Source organism: Anomaloglossus baeobatrachus, chromosome 2 (assembly GCF_048569485.1).
Source record: "Anomaloglossus baeobatrachus isolate aAnoBae1 chromosome 2, aAnoBae1.hap1, whole genome shotgun sequence".
NCBI lineage: Eukaryota > Metazoa > Chordata > Amphibia > Anura > Aromobatidae > Anomaloglossus > Anomaloglossus baeobatrachus.
In genome coordinates this window covers 386892827-386915952 of record NC_134354.1, presented here as the reverse complement: position 1 = coordinate 386915952, position 23126 = coordinate 386892827, and the positions used below count along the sequence as shown (strand labels likewise).

At 44.9% G+C, this 23126-nt stretch overlaps 1 protein-coding gene across 1 annotated transcript in view; it reads left to right on the top strand.

Annotated features, from left to right (window-relative positions):
* EPHA10 (EPH receptor A10) overlaps window positions 1–23126 on the top strand; it is a 1151424-nt gene that overhangs the window by 459497 nt on the left and 668801 nt on the right. Inside the window, exon 4 of the mRNA XM_075336054.1 lies at window positions 21607–21762. Within this exon, the coding sequence (XP_075192169.1) occupies window positions 21607–21762 (156 nt within the window). The remainder of the gene's footprint in view (window positions 1–21606; window positions 21763–23126) is intronic.

Genomic DNA, 23126 nt, shown 5'->3' with positions numbered 1-23126 from the left:
CCATACTAATGAGGTGAAATATCTTGCCACCATTATTTTATGTACCATTATGACCATTATGAGCTACGTATTATATTGAATTTTATGGCTTGTACCTCGTGAAGATAATTTGTTTTCAGCTAAGTAACATTTTGTATACAAGAATACATTTTATACAAACACATTTGATGAAAATACTTTGAGCGATTCTCTTTGATCTCTTATATCAAGGAGATATTTTACAATCTAGAATGTCTGAGCTTTTGTGACAAGTATTGTTGTAGAATTGTCTCAATAATTAGAAGAATACGGGATATGAACAAATCTAATTTTTAAAGCTGTTGGCTCTATTGTGTGCTGTAGAACAATTTTCTCTTCCATGTGGCATGGCAAAACATTATGGTACCCTGTTCACTTTGGATTTCATTCTCTAAAAGCTCAGGTCAATGTGAATAGAATTGTTCTGTGAACCCAAGAAGAATGTGTGGTTTATCGGAGGCTGTTCACATTAGGGCTTCTAAGAGCACCTAGAAAACTATTTTACATGAATGCAAGTAGACAAATTGGCAGAGATACAAAAGACAGATTTAATTTTGTGGCAGATTACATTTCAAACAGTTTGATAACTCTACGAATATACTCGTTTGTACATTACACAGTCATTTATCTAGAAAATATTATTACTCCAAGGCCATAGATGAAAAGCAATTCCTCATAATGTATGAAGCCTAAGTGACCATCACTGTCTTTTGATTGTTGGCAACGCATGTATTACATCTACAGTCAAATTGTCTCTTCAGGGAGGAAGGACACAAACTCTAGTGCCACCTATTAAATGATCGGCGGCTCCCTTTCGTATTCATGGCAGATGGATAAGTCAATTCAATTTATTAAAAAGGGATTGTCTTCATGAGGTCTCCTTAACATAAATCATCACTTACAATAGATCTGACCTACCAGAAAGACCATACTAATGAGGTGAAATCCTAAAAGTAGCAATCCTAAAAGTCAAAAGTGGCCGTTTAAGGAGCCTTTTCATAAGACTTAGGATTTATGCCTGATCAGAACCTCAATTTACAGAAAAGTTGTTTCGGGGTGATTGCCCCTCATCATTGCAAATGTTCCCCTAACATCTACAGTGATATTCTTTTAGATTGCTACAATAAAAGTCCAGCAACTGAAATCTAGTAGGAGAAAGTTGGGTCCCTGTCTGTCAGGGACAGCCCTGGACTATGGGGATGATGAAACAAATGTTTATAGTCATACTGGTCTATATAGCAGTTAATAAGTGCTATATAGTAACTAGATGCTGTGACAGTACAACTGCTTAGTGTGAGATGGTCTATCTTAAAGTCAACATGTGTCTCTCTGGCATAGAAGTCCATTGGGTCTAAGCAGACTTAAAAGCTATGAGAGTGACTGTTGTAATTAGTGTCAAGGGCCCACCAGCCACATCAACTCTAGGCACCACTGTTTAGCTACATGCAAATTTGACATTTCCCTCATTCATAAAGTTGTATTTTAAAAATAAAGTGGGCAGTTTAATTGAATGATGAGATGGTGCTTGTGTACATAGGGAACCAAGTGTGCCCATTTTCTGTTCATATAGGACGGTGGGGGGGGGGGTGCCACTCCTGCACAGAGTCCCACCAGGGGATTCACCTGTACCCCTATGGGCCAGCCTGAGCCTGGTTCTAATAGTTGGTAGCTGTTCCTCCAGTTACTTAGTCTTCTATAGATGCCACTGTGAGTGTGAAAAATTGTGCCTACAAGTTGTTTTCACCCCATTGGTCATCTATGACCTTTGGGGAACATAATATAGTAAAGTAATTAAGAACTTAAAGGACAAAAGCACAGGAAATAGGGATTTCTATTAATGATTACTTGTAATTACATGTGTCTGCAATTTACTAAGACATATTCTAAAGAGATGCCTTTAATTTAACAACCTATAATATTCTCAGGAGAGACCTGGCTGTTAGCAGCTGATGGTGCCATCAAGTGCTAAAGGAAAAATGAAGTATTAAATGACATTATTCAGTATTTGTTAGTTGCTTCTTTGTCAACAGCTCTTTATTGTTGTTTATTAAGGCCTAGAAGGGTTATAATTAGGGCGATAACTATGTACCTAAATGTCATGCTGAATATCCTCCAAGTAATATATCTTAGTGCTCTTAGCTCCAAGGGTGTAATTAGGAGCTCACTGGCTTTAACTTGGACAAAAAGTCATAATTTATACTCATTCTCAAATATGTGTCAGATTATAGAGGAAAATGTCATGCCATTTAATGAACCCACCTATTTGCTATATACCATGTTTTTCCAAAAGTAAGACCTCCCCCAAAAATAAGCCCTAGCAGGGATTTTTAGCATTTTCAGAGCAAGGCTTAAATATAAGTCCTACCCCAAAAATAAGCCCTAGTCGCAGTTCACTAATGAAGTGTCCATGCAGCTAAAAAAGTTAAAGAATACCGCAGGACACTTCATTATAAACAGTGAACACCCTGCAATCATACTCACAAGACACAGAGCGGGAGGCCCTGCAGTGGATCGCACACCCACACACATCAGATCGCACACCTGCACACATCAGATCACACACACAATTGCCCATCAGATTGCACACCCGCACACATCAGATCATACACACACACTCACCACATCCAGAGATACCAATTTCTTCTGGATGGCAGAATCCTAACATGCAGTATGGCAGAACGCAAGGAAGGACATGTGGCATAACGCAAGGACCTGCGGCTGCAGATGGAATGCTTACAGGACCTGTAATGCATAACTTCCTCCCATCTTTCCCTGCGGCTGGAGGCATTCTGTACCGCCAGATGTGGTGAGTGACTGGTGTGTGTGTGCGATCTGATCGGTGATTGTATGTGTATGTGTATGAGTGTGTGTGTGTGATCTGATGTATGTGAGTGTTTTCCAGAAGCAGGGGAGGACAGCATGCATCATACCTGCTTTGAGGGCCAGCTGGAATTCACAGGGAGGATCGGGAGCCACGCAGACATCAGGGGTCTGGTAAGTATGTGTTACGTCCGGGTGGTGGAAACTCTGGACCGTACACCGGTTTCCCTTGAGGAGGCAGCCAGGCCGGTCACCCCGCCAGAGGGTCTTGGTGCACGGCAGCCGAAGCACTATTGGTAGCCAGACAGTCCGTAGGGGAGCTGGAAAGGTGGATGTTGCTGTACACACGGAGTTCTGGACGGTAGTCCGGGTGACGAGGCTCAGGGTCCGAGACCGGGTTGGAGGGTCAGGCGGGATCCGGAACATGCTGAGCGATGGGATGGGTCACCCAACGGAGCCAGGGACTGGAGACTGGCGGAGCTGCAGAGGTGGTGGAACATCCGCCGAAGTCACCGTCAGGGTACTGTAATGGACGTGGTTCGGGGCGGCTGGCGTGGCAGGACAAGCTCTACGAGACAGGACAGGGTTAATACAGAGCAAAGCAATATGGGGACCTGAACTTCTAGTCTAACAAACACGTAGAACAGGCCCCGCCCACCCGGATTAAGAATCCTCTTATACCCTGTACCCGCAAGCCAGTATCCTGTATCTGGGTGCTGGCCCTTTAAGAAAGAGTGAATGACCGCGCGCGCGCCCTAACGCGTATGCGCGAGGCCTGAGTGCCAGATACCAGGGAAGGAAGCAGCGCTGAGGAAGCAGGAGTGCCGGGCAGGGTGTCCTGTGATGCAGAGGGACGCCTGGAGCGTGAACGCCTGGAGGATCCTGGCGAGGGAGAAGGAGCAGGAGAACCGAGAGCGGGAGTGGTGAGCGGAGCCGGGGAGCATAGCACGGGGACCGGGGAGCGCAGCACGAGGACCGGGGAGCGGAGCACGGGGACCGGGAAGCGCAGCACGGGGACCGGGGAGCGCAGCACAGGGATCGGGGAGCGTGACAGTATGGGTCTCCTTGGAAGGGAGGGGGACTGCTTTTTTGGGGGGCAAACTTACCCCAACCATGTTTCTCCAAGAATAAGGCCTGGTCCAAAAATAAACCCCAGTGCTATTTTTTGGAGGCAAAAAAAAGTGTCTTATTTTTTTAAAAAGCACGGTATATTTACAAATTTTAGTTTGTACATAATATTCAAATCCAACAAGGAGTAGGCTTGAACTTATGGCTAACATGTATGCGCACTTCTTAAAATACTTAGAAAATCTTACCCCAGTGTGTTTGTGATACACCAGTTTTAGAAACCTCATCCCTTACTTTTTTTATACATACAAAGTTTTATTATGTCATCATGTTAGAGATTGTACAGGACATCTTTGTTTTTGACTGAAGCTTGACTGCTACTTTGTATTTTCTTAACTACAATATTGCAAAAGTGTTAAGAAGCCAAACGACTTTTTCATTTGACCCATTACGAGCTCAGGTGCTTGGGAGGTTTTATGAATAGTTTGTAACACACAGTACAAAGAAAAAGAAGTACATTCCTCCAAACATCTACTCTTAAATTACATCTTATGAGACACTCTGACCTTGCCCACTAATTGTTTCAAGCTATCGTCCTACTCCAGCACAAAAGAAGTAACTTTTGCTTGAAATACTAAGTAGCATTCATATCTCATTTGTTGCGCTTGTAATAGATGAATGTAGACGGCCTTTGTGGAAATGCCCTTGTGACAAATAGACCAGAGAATTTCTGCTTAGCTGACAACTATGCTCCCAGTGGAAATACGTGTTCAGTATATATGCCCATTACTGTAATAGTGTGCACCTTTACAGAAGTGCGGAGAAAAAGAGAATATTTTACAACAGCAACATGAAGATTGCTTTTAACCTGAGAAATATGGATAGTTTTTGTTCAGCACCTGTTGCACGTCTCTGTAATTCATGATTTGCTTGCACTCTTCTCTTGTAAAACATAACCATTATTCTTGCTATTTCTGAATAAATGGGCTTTTTGGAGGTTAAAATGAGCAGTATTCACAAACAATCTTTTGTGGAATAGTGCTATCAATTGGTTGATTTTTTTTCATTTGTTTCAGATTCTAAAAGCTGCCTTTTTATACAACAAAATGTTGAAGGTATATTTGATGTAGTGCTAATACTGTAGGTAAAAATAACGACACATGATCAGAGTGCATATATTATGGATATATTACTGGAGCTAGGATATCACTCGGATATCATGCAATGATATACTGTACCTATATTATTTATAGGACATGTCAATGTAGCAATCAAATTCAGGCTCTGCTGCCCTTTAGCCTATCCGGAGCCTAAAGCGGGCTTTACACGCTACGACATCGCTAATGCGGAGTCGTTGGGGTCACGGAATTCGTGACGCACATCCGGCCGCATTAGCGATGCCGTTGCGTGTGACATCGATTAGCGATTTTGCATCGTTGCAAAACAGTGAAAAATCGCTAATCGGCGACACGGGGGTCCATTCCCAATTATCGTTACTTCAGCAGTAACGAGGTTGTTCCTCGTTCCTGCGGCATCACACATCGCTGCGTGTGACGCCGCAGGAGCGAGGAACGTCTCCCTACCTGCCTCCCGGCCGCTATGCGGAAGGAAGGAGGTGGGCGGGATGTTACGTCCCGCTCATCTCCGCCCCTCCGCTGCGATTGGGCGGCGGTTCAGTGACGTCGCTGTGACGCCGCACGGACCGCCCCCTTAGAAAGGAGGCGGTTCGCCGGTCACAGCGACGTCGCCGGACAGGTAAGTATGTGTGACGGCTCTGGGCGATGTTGTGCGCCACGGGCAGCGATATGCCCGTGTCGCACAACAGATGGGGGCGGGTACGCACACTAGCGATATCGGGACCGATATCGCAGTGTGTAAAGTAGCCTTAAGAAGGCACTGGCACGTTATTATTATTATTATTATTACTATTATAGCGCTATTCATTCCATGGTGCTTTACATGTAAAAATAGGGCATATATAGACATGTACAATTATCATGAACAATGCAAGGCACACAATGGTACAGGAGAAGAAGATCCTGCCCACGAGGGCTTACAATCTAAAAGGGATTGGTGAAGATACAGTAGGTGAGGGTACAGCTGGTCAGTAAGAAAAGCAAACCTGCCAACTGGCAGGGAGATGTAGCCAAAATCCTAAATGTGATATGTTGTATAGCAAGGATTTAAAATATAACTTTTAATAAATATAATGATAAAATAGATCAAAGTGCAAAGTGAAATATAATAAAAGGAAGGATCTCACCCAGTTCTTCTCCTGTGGGATCCACACTACTGTAAAAGCCAAGGCGGGCGGGCATCAGACCAATGACGTAAAGCCGGGGATAACCAGTATAATTACATTACCCCTGTCGTGCCCCTGCAATAGCTTCCGCCCTTACAAGGGCAGCACCCAAGTCAGGATAACTACCCCAGTAGATAAACAATACCCCTCCCAACGCGTTTCCCTCTCCGTGTGACCGGAGAGTTCCTCAGGGGAGAAAAGGAAAGTAAAGCCTGCAGTGGCAGGTCAATACATTACACTACTTCCTTTCAGTCAGTGTGTACACACACCGCTTTCAGTGTGTGTGCTAATGGCCAGTGGGTCCCACTGGCCATTAGCACACACACTGAAAGCGGTGTGTGTACACACTGACTGAAAGGAAGTAGTGTAATGTATTGACCTGCCACTGCAGGCTTTACTTTCCTTTTCTCCCCTGAGGAACTCTCCGGTCACACGGAGAGGGAAACGCGTTGGGAGGGGTATTGTTTATCTACTGGGGTAGTTATCCTGACTTGGGTGCTGCCCTTGTAAGGGCGGAAGCTATTGCAGGGGCACGACAGGGGTAATGTAATTATACTGGTTATCCCCGGCTTTACGTCATTGGTCTGATGCCCGCCCGCCTTGGCTTTTACAGTAATGTGGATCCCACAGGAGAAGAACTGGGTGAGATCCTTCCTTTTATTATATTTCACTTTGCACTTTGATCTACAGCTGGTCAGGCAGTGGTATAGTGGACTGAGGGTTACTGCAGTTTGTAGGCTTGTCAGAAGAGGTGGGTCTCTAGATTCCTTTTGAAGGTTTCCACAGTAGGCAAGAGTCTGATAAGTTGTGGTAGAAAGTTTCAAAGTATGGGGGAGGCACGGGAGAAATATTGTATGTGACTGTGACAAGAGAAGATAAGGAGGCAAGAGAGAAGATGATATTGTGAGGATTGGAGATTGCGTGCAGGTAAGTACTGGTAGACTAGATTACAGATGTATGGGGGAAAAATGTTGTGGATAGCTTTGTATGTCATGGTTAGTGTTTTAAAAGTCTTTGGGCAATGGGAAGCCAGTGAAGGGATTGGCAGAGGAGAGGCTGGGGAATAGCGAGGGGACAGGTGGGTTAGTTGGGCAGCAGAGTTTAGGATAAATTGTAGGGGTGCAAGAGTGTTAGAAGGGAGGCAAGAGAGCAGGAGGTTGCAGTATTTGAACCGGGAGATAATAAGGTCATGCACTAGTGTTTTTGCAGATTCTTGGCATAAGGGCATGAGCTATGCCAATATTCACATTGAGATAGAGTAAGTTTAAAAGGGTCATTCGGTCTAAGGGCGGCTTTTCACGTTGCGACATTGCACGTGCGATGTCGATGGGGTCAAATCGAAAGTGACGCACATCCGGCGTCGCAGTCTATATCGCAACGTGTAAATCCTTTTTGATACGATGAACGAGCGCAAAAGCGTTGTTATCGTATCATCGCTGCAGCCTCCGACATTTCCATAATACCGGTGCAGCGACAGGTGCGATGTTGTTCCTCGCTCCTGCGGCAGCACACATCGCTGTGTGTGAAGCCGCAGGAGCGAGGAACATCACCTTACCTGCCGCCGGCTGCAATGAGAAAGACGGAGGTGGGCGGGATGTTTACATCCTGCTCATCTCCGCCCCTCCACTTCAATTGGCCGCCTGCCGTGTGACGTCGCTGTGACGCCGCACGACTCGCCCCTTAGGAAGGAGGCGGGTCGCCGGCCAGAGGGACGTCGCACGGCAGGTATGTGCGTGTGAAACTGCCGTAGCGATAATAATCGCTACGGCAGCTTTCACTAGATATTGCACGTGCGACGGGGGCGGGACTATCGCTGCAGCATCGGTAACACATTGTTACCGATGTCGCAGCGTGCAAAGCCCGCCTAAATCTACAAGTCTGCAGTCACTCTAGTCAGAATGTGGTTGGGAGTATGGATATAGCATACTCGTGGCCACATGATGGCCATTCCTGGCTCCAACATTGGAGAATCTGCACAGCACACAGTTCATGCAATAAATGGATTCCCTAGTCTGTAGTCATAGAGTGACACATAGAGGGACTGCAGACTTGTGGATTTAGTCTTCACTAGAGTTGAGAGCGGTTCGCGGTTCTCCAGTTCGCGGTTCGAGTGATTTTGGGGGCTGTTCTACATCGAACTAGAACTCGAGCTTTTTGCTAAAGTTCGATAGTTCTAGTTACGTTCGAGAACGGTTCTAGCAGCAAAAAGCAGGGCTTTTTACAGCTACAGTGTGCAGGAGCCATCGCTGGCAGTCTGCCAGAAGTGGGAACCAAGTTAAACATCGGGTATCCAAGCAAAGTGCTTTGGTTAGTAACCCGATATTTATCCTAGTTACGTGTGCAGGAAGCCGACACTTCCCCGCTCAGCTCGCTCCACCCCCTCCTGCACGCGGCATGTACACATACATACACACACACACACACTCACCTGTCCCCAACCATGCAGTCCATGACACTGACGTCCTCAGCATGACCACATGACCCCACTAGGCTCCAACCACTTCGCACTCCGCCGCCAGCACACATGGCTCCGCCCACCTGCCACTCTGCACACATGGTCCTGATAGGCTCCACCCACCTGACACTCTACACACATGGTCCCGCTAGGCTCCGCCCACCTGGAACTCTGCACACATGGTCCCGCTAGGCTCCGCCCACCTGGCTCTCTGCACACATGGTCCCGCTAGGCTCCGCCCACCTGGCACTCTGCACACATGGTCCCGCTAGGCTCCGCCCACCTGACATTCTGCACACATGGTCCCGCTAGGCTCCGCCCACCTGGCACTCTGCACACATGGTCCCGCTAGGCTCCACCCACCTGACACTCTGCACACATGGTCCCGCTAGGCTCCGCCCACCTGGCACTCTGCACACATTACCCCGCTAGGCTCCGCCCACCTGGCACTCTGCACACATGGTCCTGCTAGGCTCCGCCCACCTGGCACTCTGCACACATGGTCCCGCTAGGCTCCGCCCACCTGGCACTCTGCACACATGGTCCCGCTAGGCTCTGCCCACCTGGCACTCTGCACACATGGTCCCGCTAGGCTCCGCCCACCTTGCACTCTGCACACATTTCCCTGCTAGGCTCCGCCCACCTGGCACTCTGCACATCTAGCACTCTGCACACATGGTCCCGCTAGGCTCCACCCACCTGGCACTCTGCACACATTTCCCCGCTAGGCTCCACCCACCTGGCACTCTGCACACCTGGCACTCTGCCCACATGGTCCCGCTAGGCTCCGCCCACCTGGCACTCTGCACACCTGGCACTCTGCACACATTACCCCGCTAGGCTCCGCCCACCTGGCACTCTGCACACCTGGCACTCTGCACACATTACCCCGCTAGGCTCCGCCCACCTGGCACTCTGCACACATGGTCCCGCTCGGCTTACCTGCGGTGATGAAGTCCCGACCTCAGCTCTGTCACTGTCCTCCATGGCCGCCGCTTGTCACATCACCTTCTCTCGCTTCCGACCCGAGACTGACTAGCGGTGACGTCACGGGCCTCTCGCGATACTTGACTGTGAAGGTCATTGAACTCAGTGACAGGTGCTGTCAGGAGTGCAGGAGATCAGCGCAGGTAATGTACCTCGCTGACAGCAGCACTTGTCATCCCCTGCAGTGACCTGTGCTGACCCATAGATGTTAGCTCAGGTCACTGCACTGCTCTCCCAGCCAATGGGGAACCTCCTGCTCTTCATTGACTGGGACAGTGTGGATCGTCATGGCAACCTCTTGGATTACACCAGACCTGGATTTGTTTTTCTTTCTAATAAATTGGTTAAAGAGGGAATGTATTGGGGAGTGTTTTTTCAAATAAAAATGTGTTTGTCGTCTATTTTTTTTATTACTGACTGGGTTGGTGATGTCGGGTATCTGATAGACGCCTGACCTCACCAACCCCAGGGCTTGATGCCAGGTGACATTACACATCTGGTATTAACCCCATATATTACCCCGTTTGCCACCGCACCAGGGCACGGGATGAGCTGGGGCGAAGCACCAGGATTGGCGCATCTAATGGATGCGCCACTTCTGGGGCGGCTGCGGCCTGCTATTTTTAGGCTGGGGAGAGTCCAATAACCATGGACCTCCCTAGTCTGAGAATATCAGACCCCAGCTGTCTGCTTTACCTTGGCTGGTGATCCAATTTTGGGGGGACCCCTACGTGGTTTTTTTTTAAAATTATTTATTTAATTTAAAATAACAGCGTGGGGTGCCCTCAGTTTTGGATTACCAGCCAAGGTGAGGCTGCCAGCTGGGGTCTGCAGGCTGCAGCCATCTGCTTTACCCTAGCTGGCTACAAAAATAGGGGAAACCCCACGTCATTTTTTTTTCATTTTTTTGGCTAAATACAAAGCTAAGCACCCCTTAGTGCCACATGAAAGGCACCAAAAGGGTGCAAAATTACAAAATGCAGGAGAGTGGGACATTATGTGTCTTTCTGCCATTATAATGACAGATATGAAGTGTACAGGCACAGGAAAATCACCAGAGAGCTCTATGCTGTGAAAAGCAGTAGAAAATGGCACTGGAGTGAACATGTGACCGTCTCATGTAGGTTGAAGTTATGGATCCTGGGTAAATTTATGTATTTTCCCTCCTTCAGTTTCTTTGCAGTACACAAAAAAAACAGAAGGCACACGGATGAAAAACAGATGACATATGGATCGTCTACAGAACGGAAACGGATGCCACACGGATGCACCCGTGAAAAAAAATGGACTGTTTTTTGCAGACCACAAAAACGGATCAGTCGTGTCAATGTAGCCTTTCTCTAATCTGCAGTTTATAAACAGCAGGCAGAAATAAGTGAATAACGCCCCCCAGCGTCAGAAAATCTCCGGGGTTTCAGGGCTAGCTGAGACCCTGGAGATCCTGATTCAGGACGGTTTTTCCGGTCCCCGCTCACGTGATCACAGGTATACACCGTACACCGATGATCACGTTACAGTAAATGACAGCGTCGGTAAAAAAATATTTATCTCCCATCTGGCATGAACAATTATGATAAATCTCCTTTCCGGTCCCCTCCGGTCCCCCAGTGTCACCAAAGTGCCCCCCCTGATGCCCTCCCAAAAATCCAAGATGGCTGCGCGCACAACAGCGCGCCGGCCGCATTCACCCTACTCCTCTGATTTCTGTCGCATGTGCCATGACACATGCGACAGAAAACTCCTCCCCAGGCCCTGCCAGGTCACCCCCTTTAACTCCACCGGTGTTCCCCGGTGTCCCACGATACCTGTGCAGCGTTGATCCCCCCACGGCCCTCTACTTCACAATAGACGCTGCCGCATGCACAGAGCGGCTGTCAGCTCAGCTTCCTGTGTTCAGACACAGTGAGTGGTGGTTATGCATCTGTAAGCTAAATGGGCGGCACGGTGGCTCAGTGGTTAGCACTGCAGGCTTGCAGCGCTGAGGTCCTGGGTTCGATTCTCACCAAGGACACCATCTGCAAGGAGTTTGTATGTTCTCCCCGTGTTTGTGTGGGTTTCCTCCCACACTCCAAAGACATACAGCGCTATGGAATTAATAACGCTATATAAATGAATAAATTATTATTATTACTGCAATGCCCTGCTCATGAGGTAAGGAACATAATTGATCAGGAGAGCTATATACTACATTTCCAAATGGAGGGATTTGCTTTTATAGTTTCCCTGCTGAACGACTACTAAACATGAGAGTCCGTTATACGCCACAAGAAAACACATCTAAATAGCGACCTCTGTTTTTAAGTATTCATTCAGCTGGATAACTGGACTTAAAGGGGTATTCCATCTCCAAGATCCTATCCCCAATATATAGTTGGTGGAATAGCAATAATATCGGCAAATACCAATATTTGGAAATGTAGAATAGTTCTCCTGATTAGGCATGCCCTTACCTCATGAGTAGGGCATTGCAGCTTTGGTAGCAACCATTACAACATGGACTCTGCTGCTGTGGACCCGGGGAGAGTGAGTGCAGATTCATTGCACCCACACTCCTCACATGAAGGGTCTGCACTCCTAGAAAATGGGGGATACGTTCCCTGAGTGTCTCCCCCCATATTCTAGACGGTTCAGAGTCGTCGTGGGACCCCTTTATTTTTTTTCTTACAATAAATTGGTGAAAGAGGGAATGTTTTGGGGACTGTTTTTTCAAATAAATTTCTTTTGTCGATTTTTTTTTGTTAGTACTGACAGTTTATGATGTTGGGTATCTAATGGACGCCATGACATCACAATCTGCTGGGCTTGATCTCAGGTGACTTTACAGCTAGTATCAACCCGATTTATCACCCCGTTTGCCACTGCACCAGGGCACGGGATGAGCTGGGGTGAAGCGCCAGGATTGGCGCATCTAGTGGATGCGCCACATCTGTGGTGCCTGCGGCCTGCTATTTTTAGGCTGTGAAGGCCCAATAACTATGGACCTTCCCACCCAAAGAATACCAGACCACAGCTGTCCGCTTTACCTTGGCTGGTGATCCAATTTGGGGGGGACCCTACTTTTTTTGTGTAGTTATTAATATTTATAAAATAATTATAAAAAAAGAGCCTGGGGGGACCTCCACATTGGCTCCAGAACCACGGTAAAGCTGCCAGCTGTGGTTTTCAGGCTACAGCCGTCTGCTTTACCCTAGCTGGCTATCAAAAATGGGGGGACCCAACGTCATTTTTTTTTTAACTATTTTTTAAATAGAAAAAATTAATGGGCTTCCCTGTATTTTGATTGCCAACCAAGGTAACGGCAGGCAGATGGGGGTGGCAACCCATAGCTGTCTGTTTTATCTGCGCTGAGAATCAAAAATACCGCGGAGCGCTACGTCATTTTTTTTAAAGATTTATTTTTACAGCACTGTGATGTCCAGCAATCAAAATACAGGGAAGCCCATTTTGTTTTTAGTTATTTAAATAAATAATTAAAAAAATATATATGGGCTCCCGCTGCATTTTTTGTATTGCTAGCTAAGGGTAATTCAAGCAGCTACTGGCTGCTATCCCCCACTGCTTGGTGTTACCTTCACTAGCAATGGAAAATCCAGGAAAGCATTTTTATTTTTTTTTGCCAAAAAACTAGAAAAAAAAGGACGTGAGCTTCGCCATATTTTTGTATGCTAGCCAGGTATAGCAGGCAGGTGCTGGAAGAGTTGGATACAGCGCCAGAAGATGGCGCTTCTATGAAAGTGCCATTTTCTGAGGTGGCTGCAGACTGCAATTCGCAGCAGTGGGGCCCAGAAAGCTCAGGCCAACCTGTGCTGCGGATTCCAATCCCCAGCTGCCCAGTTGTACCTGGCTGGACACAAAAATATTTTTGTATGCTAGCCAGGTACAGCAGGCAGCCACGGGCTGCCTCCAACCCCCAGTTGCCTATTTGTACCCGGCTGGGAACCAAAAATATAGGGAAGCCCGTTTTTTTTAATTATTTCACTTATTTCATGAAATAATTAAAAAACAAATGACGTGGGCTTCGCCCCATTTTTGTGTCCAGCCAGGTACAACTAGGCAACTGGGGATTGGAATCCGCAGCACTGGTTAGCCCGAGGTTTCTGGGCGCCTCTGCTGCCAATTGCAGTCCGCAGCCGCCCCAGAAAATGGCACTTTCATAGAAGCGCCATCTTCTGGCGCTGTATCCAACTCTTCCAACAGCCCTGAAGCCGGGTGGCTTGCTGGGTAATAATGAGTTAATACTAGCTTTATTTTACTAGCTAGTATTAAGCCAGAGATTCTTAATGTCAGGCACGTTTGACCCGGCCATTAAGAATCTCCAATAAAGGGTTAAAAAAAAGACACCACACAGAGAAAAAATACTTTAATAGAAATAAATACACAGACACATTAGAGACTCCATCTTTATTACCCCCTGTCAGCCCTCCACGATTCATGGTCTTCTGTCTTTCTCGTTCAACAAATGCAGCTCTGCTACATCACTGCTGCATGGGGGAAGACGCTGCTTCCCGTGCAGCCTTCAGTCCGTGAGAGATCAGTGCTGCTGGCTGTTAGCGGTAACAGCGGTAACGCTGACAGACGCGTTACCATAGCAACGGTGCTCTGATCATGTGATTCCCGGAGCCGCGGTTAGCGGCGACGTCACCGCTAACTGCGTTGCTACGGTAACGGTGATCTCCGTTAATGACCGGCTGTGTCAGCCGGTCCCTAACTGAACGAGGAGTCGACCGTGTGCTAGAGCATGTCGACGGTACACGGCAATACACAAATGTGCACCGTGTACCGGAGAGTGCAATGACAGGACCTAGGACAGGACATGACGTCAAAGCCATGTGACCAGTCTGTAGCCAATGAGATAATAGCCATGTGACTGGTCACATGGCTATTTTGACGACGTCACGGAAGGTCCTGTCAGTGCTGGTTATCGGGAGGACGCAGCGATCATCGGAAGGAATAGTGACAGGAGACAGAGTGCAGGACGCATCGCGGGCACCGGTAAGTGTTATGGCAATGTTTATTAACTGTATGTGTACATTTATAATGCGTTTTTATGTGTTTGTGATTGCCTCCCATTCTTTTCTATTGGTTCGAGTTTGGTTCGTCGAACGTTCGCCGAACCGAACTCGAATGGGACCTCGGTTCGGCGAACCGAGCTCGAGCCGAACCGCGGCTGATTCACTCATCTCTAGTCTACACAACCCTTTTAAATAATGCTTCTAATTCCTATGTAGTAAGTGTTATCTTTACATATGTATTCACAAGAGTCTGCTCTGCAGCACCAAAAAGAGGGAAACGGGGAAGGTGGTACTAGGCACACAAAGGCTTATAGCGCATTTGCCGGCAGCCATTTATTTCACTATTTCAGTACATTAGAAAAACTGAAAAGACAAAGAAAGGGGGAGCACAAATGGTGTCTTATCCGGTGGTACCAGAAAGCGTTTAATAGGTGCAAAATCCTGGTGTGGTTGTGTTAAATACCACAACCACTAAAACCACATCATAAGGATGGCTGCTGCAGAACCCATGAAGATAGTGATGAAGTACCGTATTTTTCAGACTATAAGACGCATTTTTTTCTCCCAAATTTTGGGAGAAAGTGGGGGGTGCATCTTATAGTCCGATGACTGTGGTGCAGTGGTGGTGGAGCGGGTGAAGGCGGTTGCGGTCGTGGTGGAGCGGGTCATCAGAGGCAGGAGCAGGCTGTAGCAGCGCCTGCTGAGACCTCGTGGCCCTGCTCATTTAATATGCACGCCCATCATTCCGTCCATCATCTCTCAGCCCTGAATCTGGTGCTGACAGGTGGGCGGGATGATGGGTGGGGGATGCGCGCATACTAAAGAGCCAGCCCGCGTGATCACCCCTGGCAACTACAGCCTGGAGTGATCATGTGCGGCTGTATTCTCTGCCCCTCATGCACCATCATCAGCGCGGGGGGGCAGTGAATAAGTACGGTATACTCACTGTTCCCCTGCAGCATTGTGGTGTCCTCCTGTCTGCCGGCACGCTGTGTGTGGAGAGCGGTGAGCACAGCGATGACATCATCACTGTACACACGGCTCCACACTGGTCAGCTGGCAAAGACAGGAAGTGAGCGATGCTGCGTGGAGTGAGGAGAGGTGAGTATACAGCGGGAGTCCTCCACCTGTTACCGCAAATCCGGCCGCGGCTGAAGTGACCGCGAGATCCGCGGTGACTTCAGTCACGTGATGTGTGGTGACAGCAGGAGTTATCGCTGGTCCTGGCGGCTCACTTCACTTCCGGCCTGACCCTCAAAGAAAGCTGTCGTGTTCTATGGCTGCTCTCTGTGATTGCAAGATGTAGCAGAGCTGGATGCGTCGTGGGACGTCGTGTGGATTACATCGGACCTGGGTGAATTAAGGATTAGTAATTTCATATAATAATTTCAAATAAAGGATTTTTATGTGTTTATGTTTATTTACTTTCACTTACACCTTAGTGATGAGGGGGTGTCTCATAGACGCCTGCCATCACTAAGCTAGGACTTAGTGGCAGCTATGGGCTGTTGCCATTAACTCCTTATTACCCCGATTGCCACCACATCAGGGAGATCAGGATGAGCTGGGAAAAGTCTCAGGACTGTCGCATCTAATGGATGCATTTCTGGGTGGCTGCTGGCTGATATTTTTAGGCTTGGGGGACTCCCAATAATGTGAGTCTCCCCAGCCTGAGAATACCAGCTCCCGGCTGTGAGACTTTATCTTGGCTGGTTATCAAAATTGGCGGAACCGCACGCCGTTTTTTTTTTGTTTGTTTTTTTTTAATTAGCCCCATACAGTGACAGCAGCAGATCCTCGGCCCATAACAGTGTGCTATTTTTTGCTTAAAAATTTTATTTTCCTATTTCACTCCTCTAAAACCAGGGTACATCTTATGGTACGGTGCGTTTTATAGTCCGAAAAATACGGTAGAAGGAAGAAAAGGATAATCCGTGCTGCCAGAGGAAGATCACTGAAGATCGATAGAGATTAAAAAAAATCTGATTTTATTTTTCTATGCGATTCCATGTTATATATCTCCCTCTTCAGGATGAGGATATACAGGTCTGAAATGTGTAGAACAATAAATCAGATGTTTTAATCTCCATCGATATTCAGTAATCTTCTAGCAGCGTGGATTAACCCTTTTCTTCCATCTACTTCTTCACCATCTCTTTCAGAGCAGCTGTATGCTGAGCTATAATAATACTAATATAGTAATACTGTTAATAGACAGTGGAGGCATTTAAGTGTGAACGCACAGTCTTTACAATATATTGTCACAATATAAAACTGACATTGGTTTATAACTGCTGATATATAGCGTAAAAAAATGTTTCAGGTTTCATTAAATGTTGTTTGCTTTTAATTTAACAGTGACATAGGAACCAATACTGTAAACAGATAGCCAATTCACGGTACTAGGGTAAATGTACCAACAAATACACTTACCGATTGCCAATTGCCAGAAGATATTATAGTGGCAATGTCTCTCAACACTATAACTGCAGTAACAACACACAATAACTAACCTCCCTCGGCTATCTCTAACTGCTGTGTTCATTTTGACAGTTTATTTGTACAAGTTGAGTTAGTGATACATACTACTGGATTACCAGATCCATACTGCTGCTATAATAAGAGAAAATTCTACTCCATTAACCAGAAAATCTGGGGACTCTAGTTTTTCTCTCACAAAGAATCTTTCATGGTCGGGATCCAGGACTATTTTAAATAATTCTCTTAAATTAATGAATAAACGTTAATGTTTAATTATGTTCAAAACTCTTCTCCACCTTTCCCCTTTTCCTTTTTATCAGTGCATCTAATTACTGCATTTTAATTAAATATTGTGTTTCCCCAAAAATAAAACACTTCAAAAATAAGCCTTAGTAGGATTTTTTTGCCTTTTAGAGTACATATATATATATATATATATATATATATATATATATACATATATATATATATATATATTATAAAATAAACCCTACTCCATAAATAAGCTCTAGTTACATACCATACTATAATAGTATCTTGAAACAGGACTTGAGCAACCCTTTCAGGATATGTAACTATTATTAGTGTACATTGCCCCATTGTGATGTTGTAAGCCCTGGAAGTTTATACTCATATATTGGCTAGTTTATGGAAAATTAATATTTACCCCCTTTCCCAGCCCATAATCCAGTCCACTATTCTGTGCTGGCATCAGTGATTGGAATGTGCCTTAATATCAAACTAATATTCTTCTCCCTTCCCCCACGCCTAATCCTGCCCACCCCACTGTGCCGACATCAATGATTATAATTTTTCTTAATGGCAAATGAATATTCACAGTATTTCCTAGACCATAATCCCACCCAGCCCTCTGTGCCGGCATCAATAATTAGAATGTTTCTTAATGGCAAATGAATATTCACAATATTCCCCAGGCCATAATTTCATCCAACCTTTGTGCCAGCATCAGTGATTGGAACACTTGTTAGCAGCAAATGAATATTCACCCACTTCCCCCATCTAGCCCTCTTTGCTGGCATCAGTGATTCAGTCAGACTGTTGTATTAGTGCACGAGGATCACACTTGCCAGTGGCTCTCCTGACCCGAGTGTATCACTATGTATTTCTATGCTGTCACGCTAAGGTGAGGGTAGCAGATAGCCAATCCGTCATTGTGATGTGATCCTCTGGTAGTAATACAGGTGTCCTACTTAATCCCTGACAACTGGCACAGAGAGGTGCACAAAATTATGGTTATGGGAACCAGTGAATATTCATTTGCCAATAATAAATGTTCCAATCACTGAGGCTGGTATAGGAGGAGTGGGAGGGATTATCAGAGAATAAGATGATTATTCATTTGTTATTATCAAACATTGCAATCATTGCCATCGACACAGAGGGGTGGGAAGAATTATTGGGGGGTAGAAGGTGAATGTTCATTTGCCATTAGCACACTTTCTAATCACTGACATCAGTGCAGAGGAGTGGGCGGGATTATGGGTGAGAGAACGGGGTAAATATTTCCTTTTCATTATCACACATTCCAATCACTGACACCAATAAAAAAATATGACAGCCCCTGAAAATAAGCCCTAGCACATCTTTTGGAGTAAAAAAAGTATAAGTCCCTGTCTTATTATCTGGTTAACATTGTACTAACTAAGGAATTAAAGTGGTTGGGGCACCTTATAAACTATTACTTCTGGAAATGTAGCCATAATACACAGGTTGATATGTGCCATTGCTGTTTGAAAAAAAAATCTATATATTGCAGTTCAAGGGATTTTCAGTTTTGGAAGATCCCTGTCCATCTGCTGCAGGTCATTTAAATAAAAAATAAAACATATTGTGCTTTACTCACCCGTTCAGCACTGAGTTTCTACTTGTCTAGACTAAAGGTGGCGATACAAGCTACGATTTATCTGACGACATGTCATTGGGGTTACGGATTCCGTGACGCACATCCGGCATTGTTAGCAATGTCGTTTGCGTGTGACACCTACGTGCGACTCCGAACGATCGCAAATAGGTTGAAAATCGTTGATCGTTGACACGTCGTTCACTTTCAAAATATTGTTCATCGTTTGGAACGCAGCAGACATATTGGTACGTTTGATACCCTGCAAACGACGAACAACATCCACACGACCGCCTTGGTCAGACAATACTGTATATCGCTGAACGATTTTGCGTCGTTTGTGAGATGTGTACGTGTGACCGCTAATAAACGACTTATGAGCGATCTCGGCAAATCGTAACTACGATCTGGGCGTGTCACATCACTACAGAGATCGTCAGATAAATCGTAGCGTGTAACGGGACCTTAAGTGATGGAGCAAGGTGTGTAAGCTAAGCAGAGTTTATTTTTTAAAACTACTGCAACATGGTGACAGAAGTTTTCTGAAACCGGAAAACCACTATAACCCTTAAAACGCAAGTCAGGTTGATTAGAAAGTTGTGTATCTTTTCATATATGTATAACATAAAATATTAAGATAAAACTGGAGAACTCAGGTAAATATCTGTTTCTATGCTTCTATGATCATCTTAAATATAAGTTTATATATATATATATATATATATATATATATATATACAGTTAGGTCCAGAAATATTTGGACAGTGACACAATTTTCGCGAGTTGGGCTCTGCATGCCACCACATTGGATTTGAAATGAAACCTCTACAACAGAATTCAAGTGCAGATTGTAACGTTTAATTTGAAGGTTTGAACAAAAATATCTGATAGAAATTGTAGGAATTGTACACATTTCTTTACAAACACTCCACATTTTAGGAGGTCAAAAGTAATTGGACAAATAAACCAAACCCAAACAAAATATTTTTATTTTCAATATTTTGTTGCAAATCCTTTGGAGGCAATCACTGCCTTAAGTCTGGAACCTATGGACATCACCAAACGCTGGGTTTCCTCCTTCTTAATGCTTTGCCAGGCCTTTACAGCCGCAGCCTTCAGGTCTTGCTTGTTTGTGGGTCTTTCCGTCTGGATTTGAGCAAGTGAAATGCATGCTCAATTGGGTTAAGATCTGGTGATTGACTTGGCCATTGCAGAATGTTCCACTTTTTTGCACTAATGAACTCCTGGGTAGCTTTGGCTGTATGCTTGGGGTCATTGTCCATCTGTACTATGAAGCGCCATCCGATCAACTTTGCGGCATTTGGCTGAATCTGAGCTGAAAGTATATCCCGGTACACTTCAGAATTCATCCGGCTACTCTTGTCTGCTGTTATATCATCAATAAACACAAGTGACCCAGTGCCATTGAAAGCCATGCATGCCCATGCCATCACGTTGCCTCCACCATGTTTTACAGAGGATGTGGTGTGCCTTGGATCATGTGCCGTTCCCTTTCTTCTCCAAACTTTTTTCTTCCCATCATTCTGGTACAGGTTGATCTTTGTCTCATCTGTCCATAGAATACTTTTCCAGAACTGAGCTGGCTTCATGAGGTGTTTTTCAGCAAATGTAACTCTGGCCTGTCTATTTTTGGAATTGATGAATGGTTTGCATCTAGATGTGAACCCTTTGTATTTACTTTCATGGAGTCTTCTCTTTACTGTTGACTTAGAGACAGATACACCTACTTCACTGAGAGTGTTCTGGACTTCAGTTGATGTTGTGAATGGGTTTTTCTTCACCAAAGAAAGTATGCGGCGATCATCCACCACTGTTGTCATCCGTGGACGCCCAGGCCTTTTTGAGTTCCCAAGCTCACTAGTCAATTCCTTTTTTCTTAGAATGTACCCGACTGTTGATTTTGCTACTCCAAGCATGTCTGATATCTCTCTGATGGATTTTTTCTATTTTTTCAGCCTCAGGATGTTCTGCTTCACCTCAATTGAGAGTTCCTTAGACCGCATGTTGTCTGGTCACAGCAACAGCTTCCAAATGCAAAACCACACACCTGTAATCAACCCCAGACCTTTTAACTACTTCATTGATTACAGGTTAACGAGGGAGACGACTTCAGAGTTAATTGCAGCCCTTAGAGTCCCGTGTCCAATTACTTTTGGTCCCTTTAAAAAGAGGAGGCTATGCATTACAGAGCTATGATTCCTAAACCCTTTCTCCGATTTGGATGTGAAAACTCTCATATTGCAGCTGGGAGTGTGCACTTTCAGCCCATATTATATATATAATTGTATTTCTGAACATGTTTTTGTAAACAGCTAAAATAACAAAACTTGTGTCACTGTCCAAATATTTCTGGACCTAACTGTATATATATATATATATATATATATATATATATACATATATATATACACAATATAGACTGGGAGCAAGTCCTGGGTAACCAGAAAATAGAAGTTTTATGCCACCTGGATTTCCCGATTCTTTGCCGGATCTCTTCTATTTTCTGTATATACTGTATATATGTATATATAATATATGTTGCTTGGAAAAACTCAATTGTATTTCTCTTTTTTTGTCACAGCTTGTCCTCCTGGATTTTATAAGATGTCAAGTCGCCTGCAGAACTGTTTTCCTTGTCCTCAGTACAGCTATACTAATCAAGAGTCATCCACTGTTTGCACATGTGACATGAACTTCTACCGATCTCCTTTGGATTCCCCTTCTGCAGCTTGTACAAGTAAGGTGTCTCCATATTGTCCCCATATAATTAGAATTTTTTGTTAAAATAATTGCTTAAGTTCAAAATGACTGATTTGTGGCTCACCACAAAAAGAATAATGGCAGCCAACAATTGTTAACATTCTATATTATGTATATATTATTAAGGTAATATGTCCTTTATAGACAGAAGTTCATCAAAGAATATCAAGTCCAGCTTTATTTTTTTAAACTGATCTCTGGTAAAATAATTGCTGCACTGTGATTGGTTGCTGTAAGCACAAAAATAGTTTTTCTGTTGGACAGTGTTGATAAATCTGTAGCATCATGTTTAAAATACCATTTCATAGGAAATATATTATACTGTAGGACAAAGGCCCCAAACCTTTGTGACCTTGAAACCCACATTTTGCCATGAAAAACGGTCACGAATCACATTCAACTCTTGTTCTCACATAGTTGTGACACTTAGAGCCCTTATTACTGGTGTAATGACAGTGAAAGCTTTTTCACAGAAATAACACTGAGGCAGAATACCAAAGTCCAGAGGATCCTATCCTACTCTATTCAGATCTGCTCTTCCGTAGGGGGCTCCTTACAAAACTGACCCTCTGGAGACCTGCTCTTCATAGCTAATTGGAAGACCTGGTGCTAATGCACCTAGCTGGAAGACAGTCAAAGCCCCACATCACGGGCATGCAAGCTACATGTGACTACCAAGCCACAGGTTAGGACCCCTGCTGTAGGAAATTGTTATATAGCATGTGTAATCTGACATATCTGAGTGTGTCAGTAATTTTATGTTTTGCTGTTGTGGAGGTGTGAGCTATTGATAATAATTTTGCAGCACCATGTAAATATTAGTGTATATAGTGCATGTACACGAGAGCTCCTTTCTACACTCAATAAGTTTTTAAGTACCAATTGAGCATAGTTTGAGTGAAATCATAATTAAATTAATTTGTGAGTGTTCAACACTGTGTAGATATCTAAGACACTGTATAAGGGCCTCTTAGGCACAGCTTATACCATAGTACAGTAAGAATGATGCGACGAGGTGCTGTGCCAAGCAAGTAGGCTTTCAGGCAAGACACCGGTTACTAAAAATAGCTTGAAATTAATCACAGGTCTTCCAATAATTAGGCAATAAAAAACCCTACCATGTTCTAATCTGTTGCCGCCTTAAAAAATGTCTTAGTGAGATCCAATTATCTCAGACTATCTTCCATGGAACATGTTACTTTATGTCACACTTTCCCACCATACCTCTGGTCCTGAAGGAAGCCTCGAAAGGCATCCACACAACTTAGCCCCAGTACAGTAACATCCTACTTACTCTCTTCTACCAGATTTCAGCCTGATTTCAGACTTTTCTTTCATAAA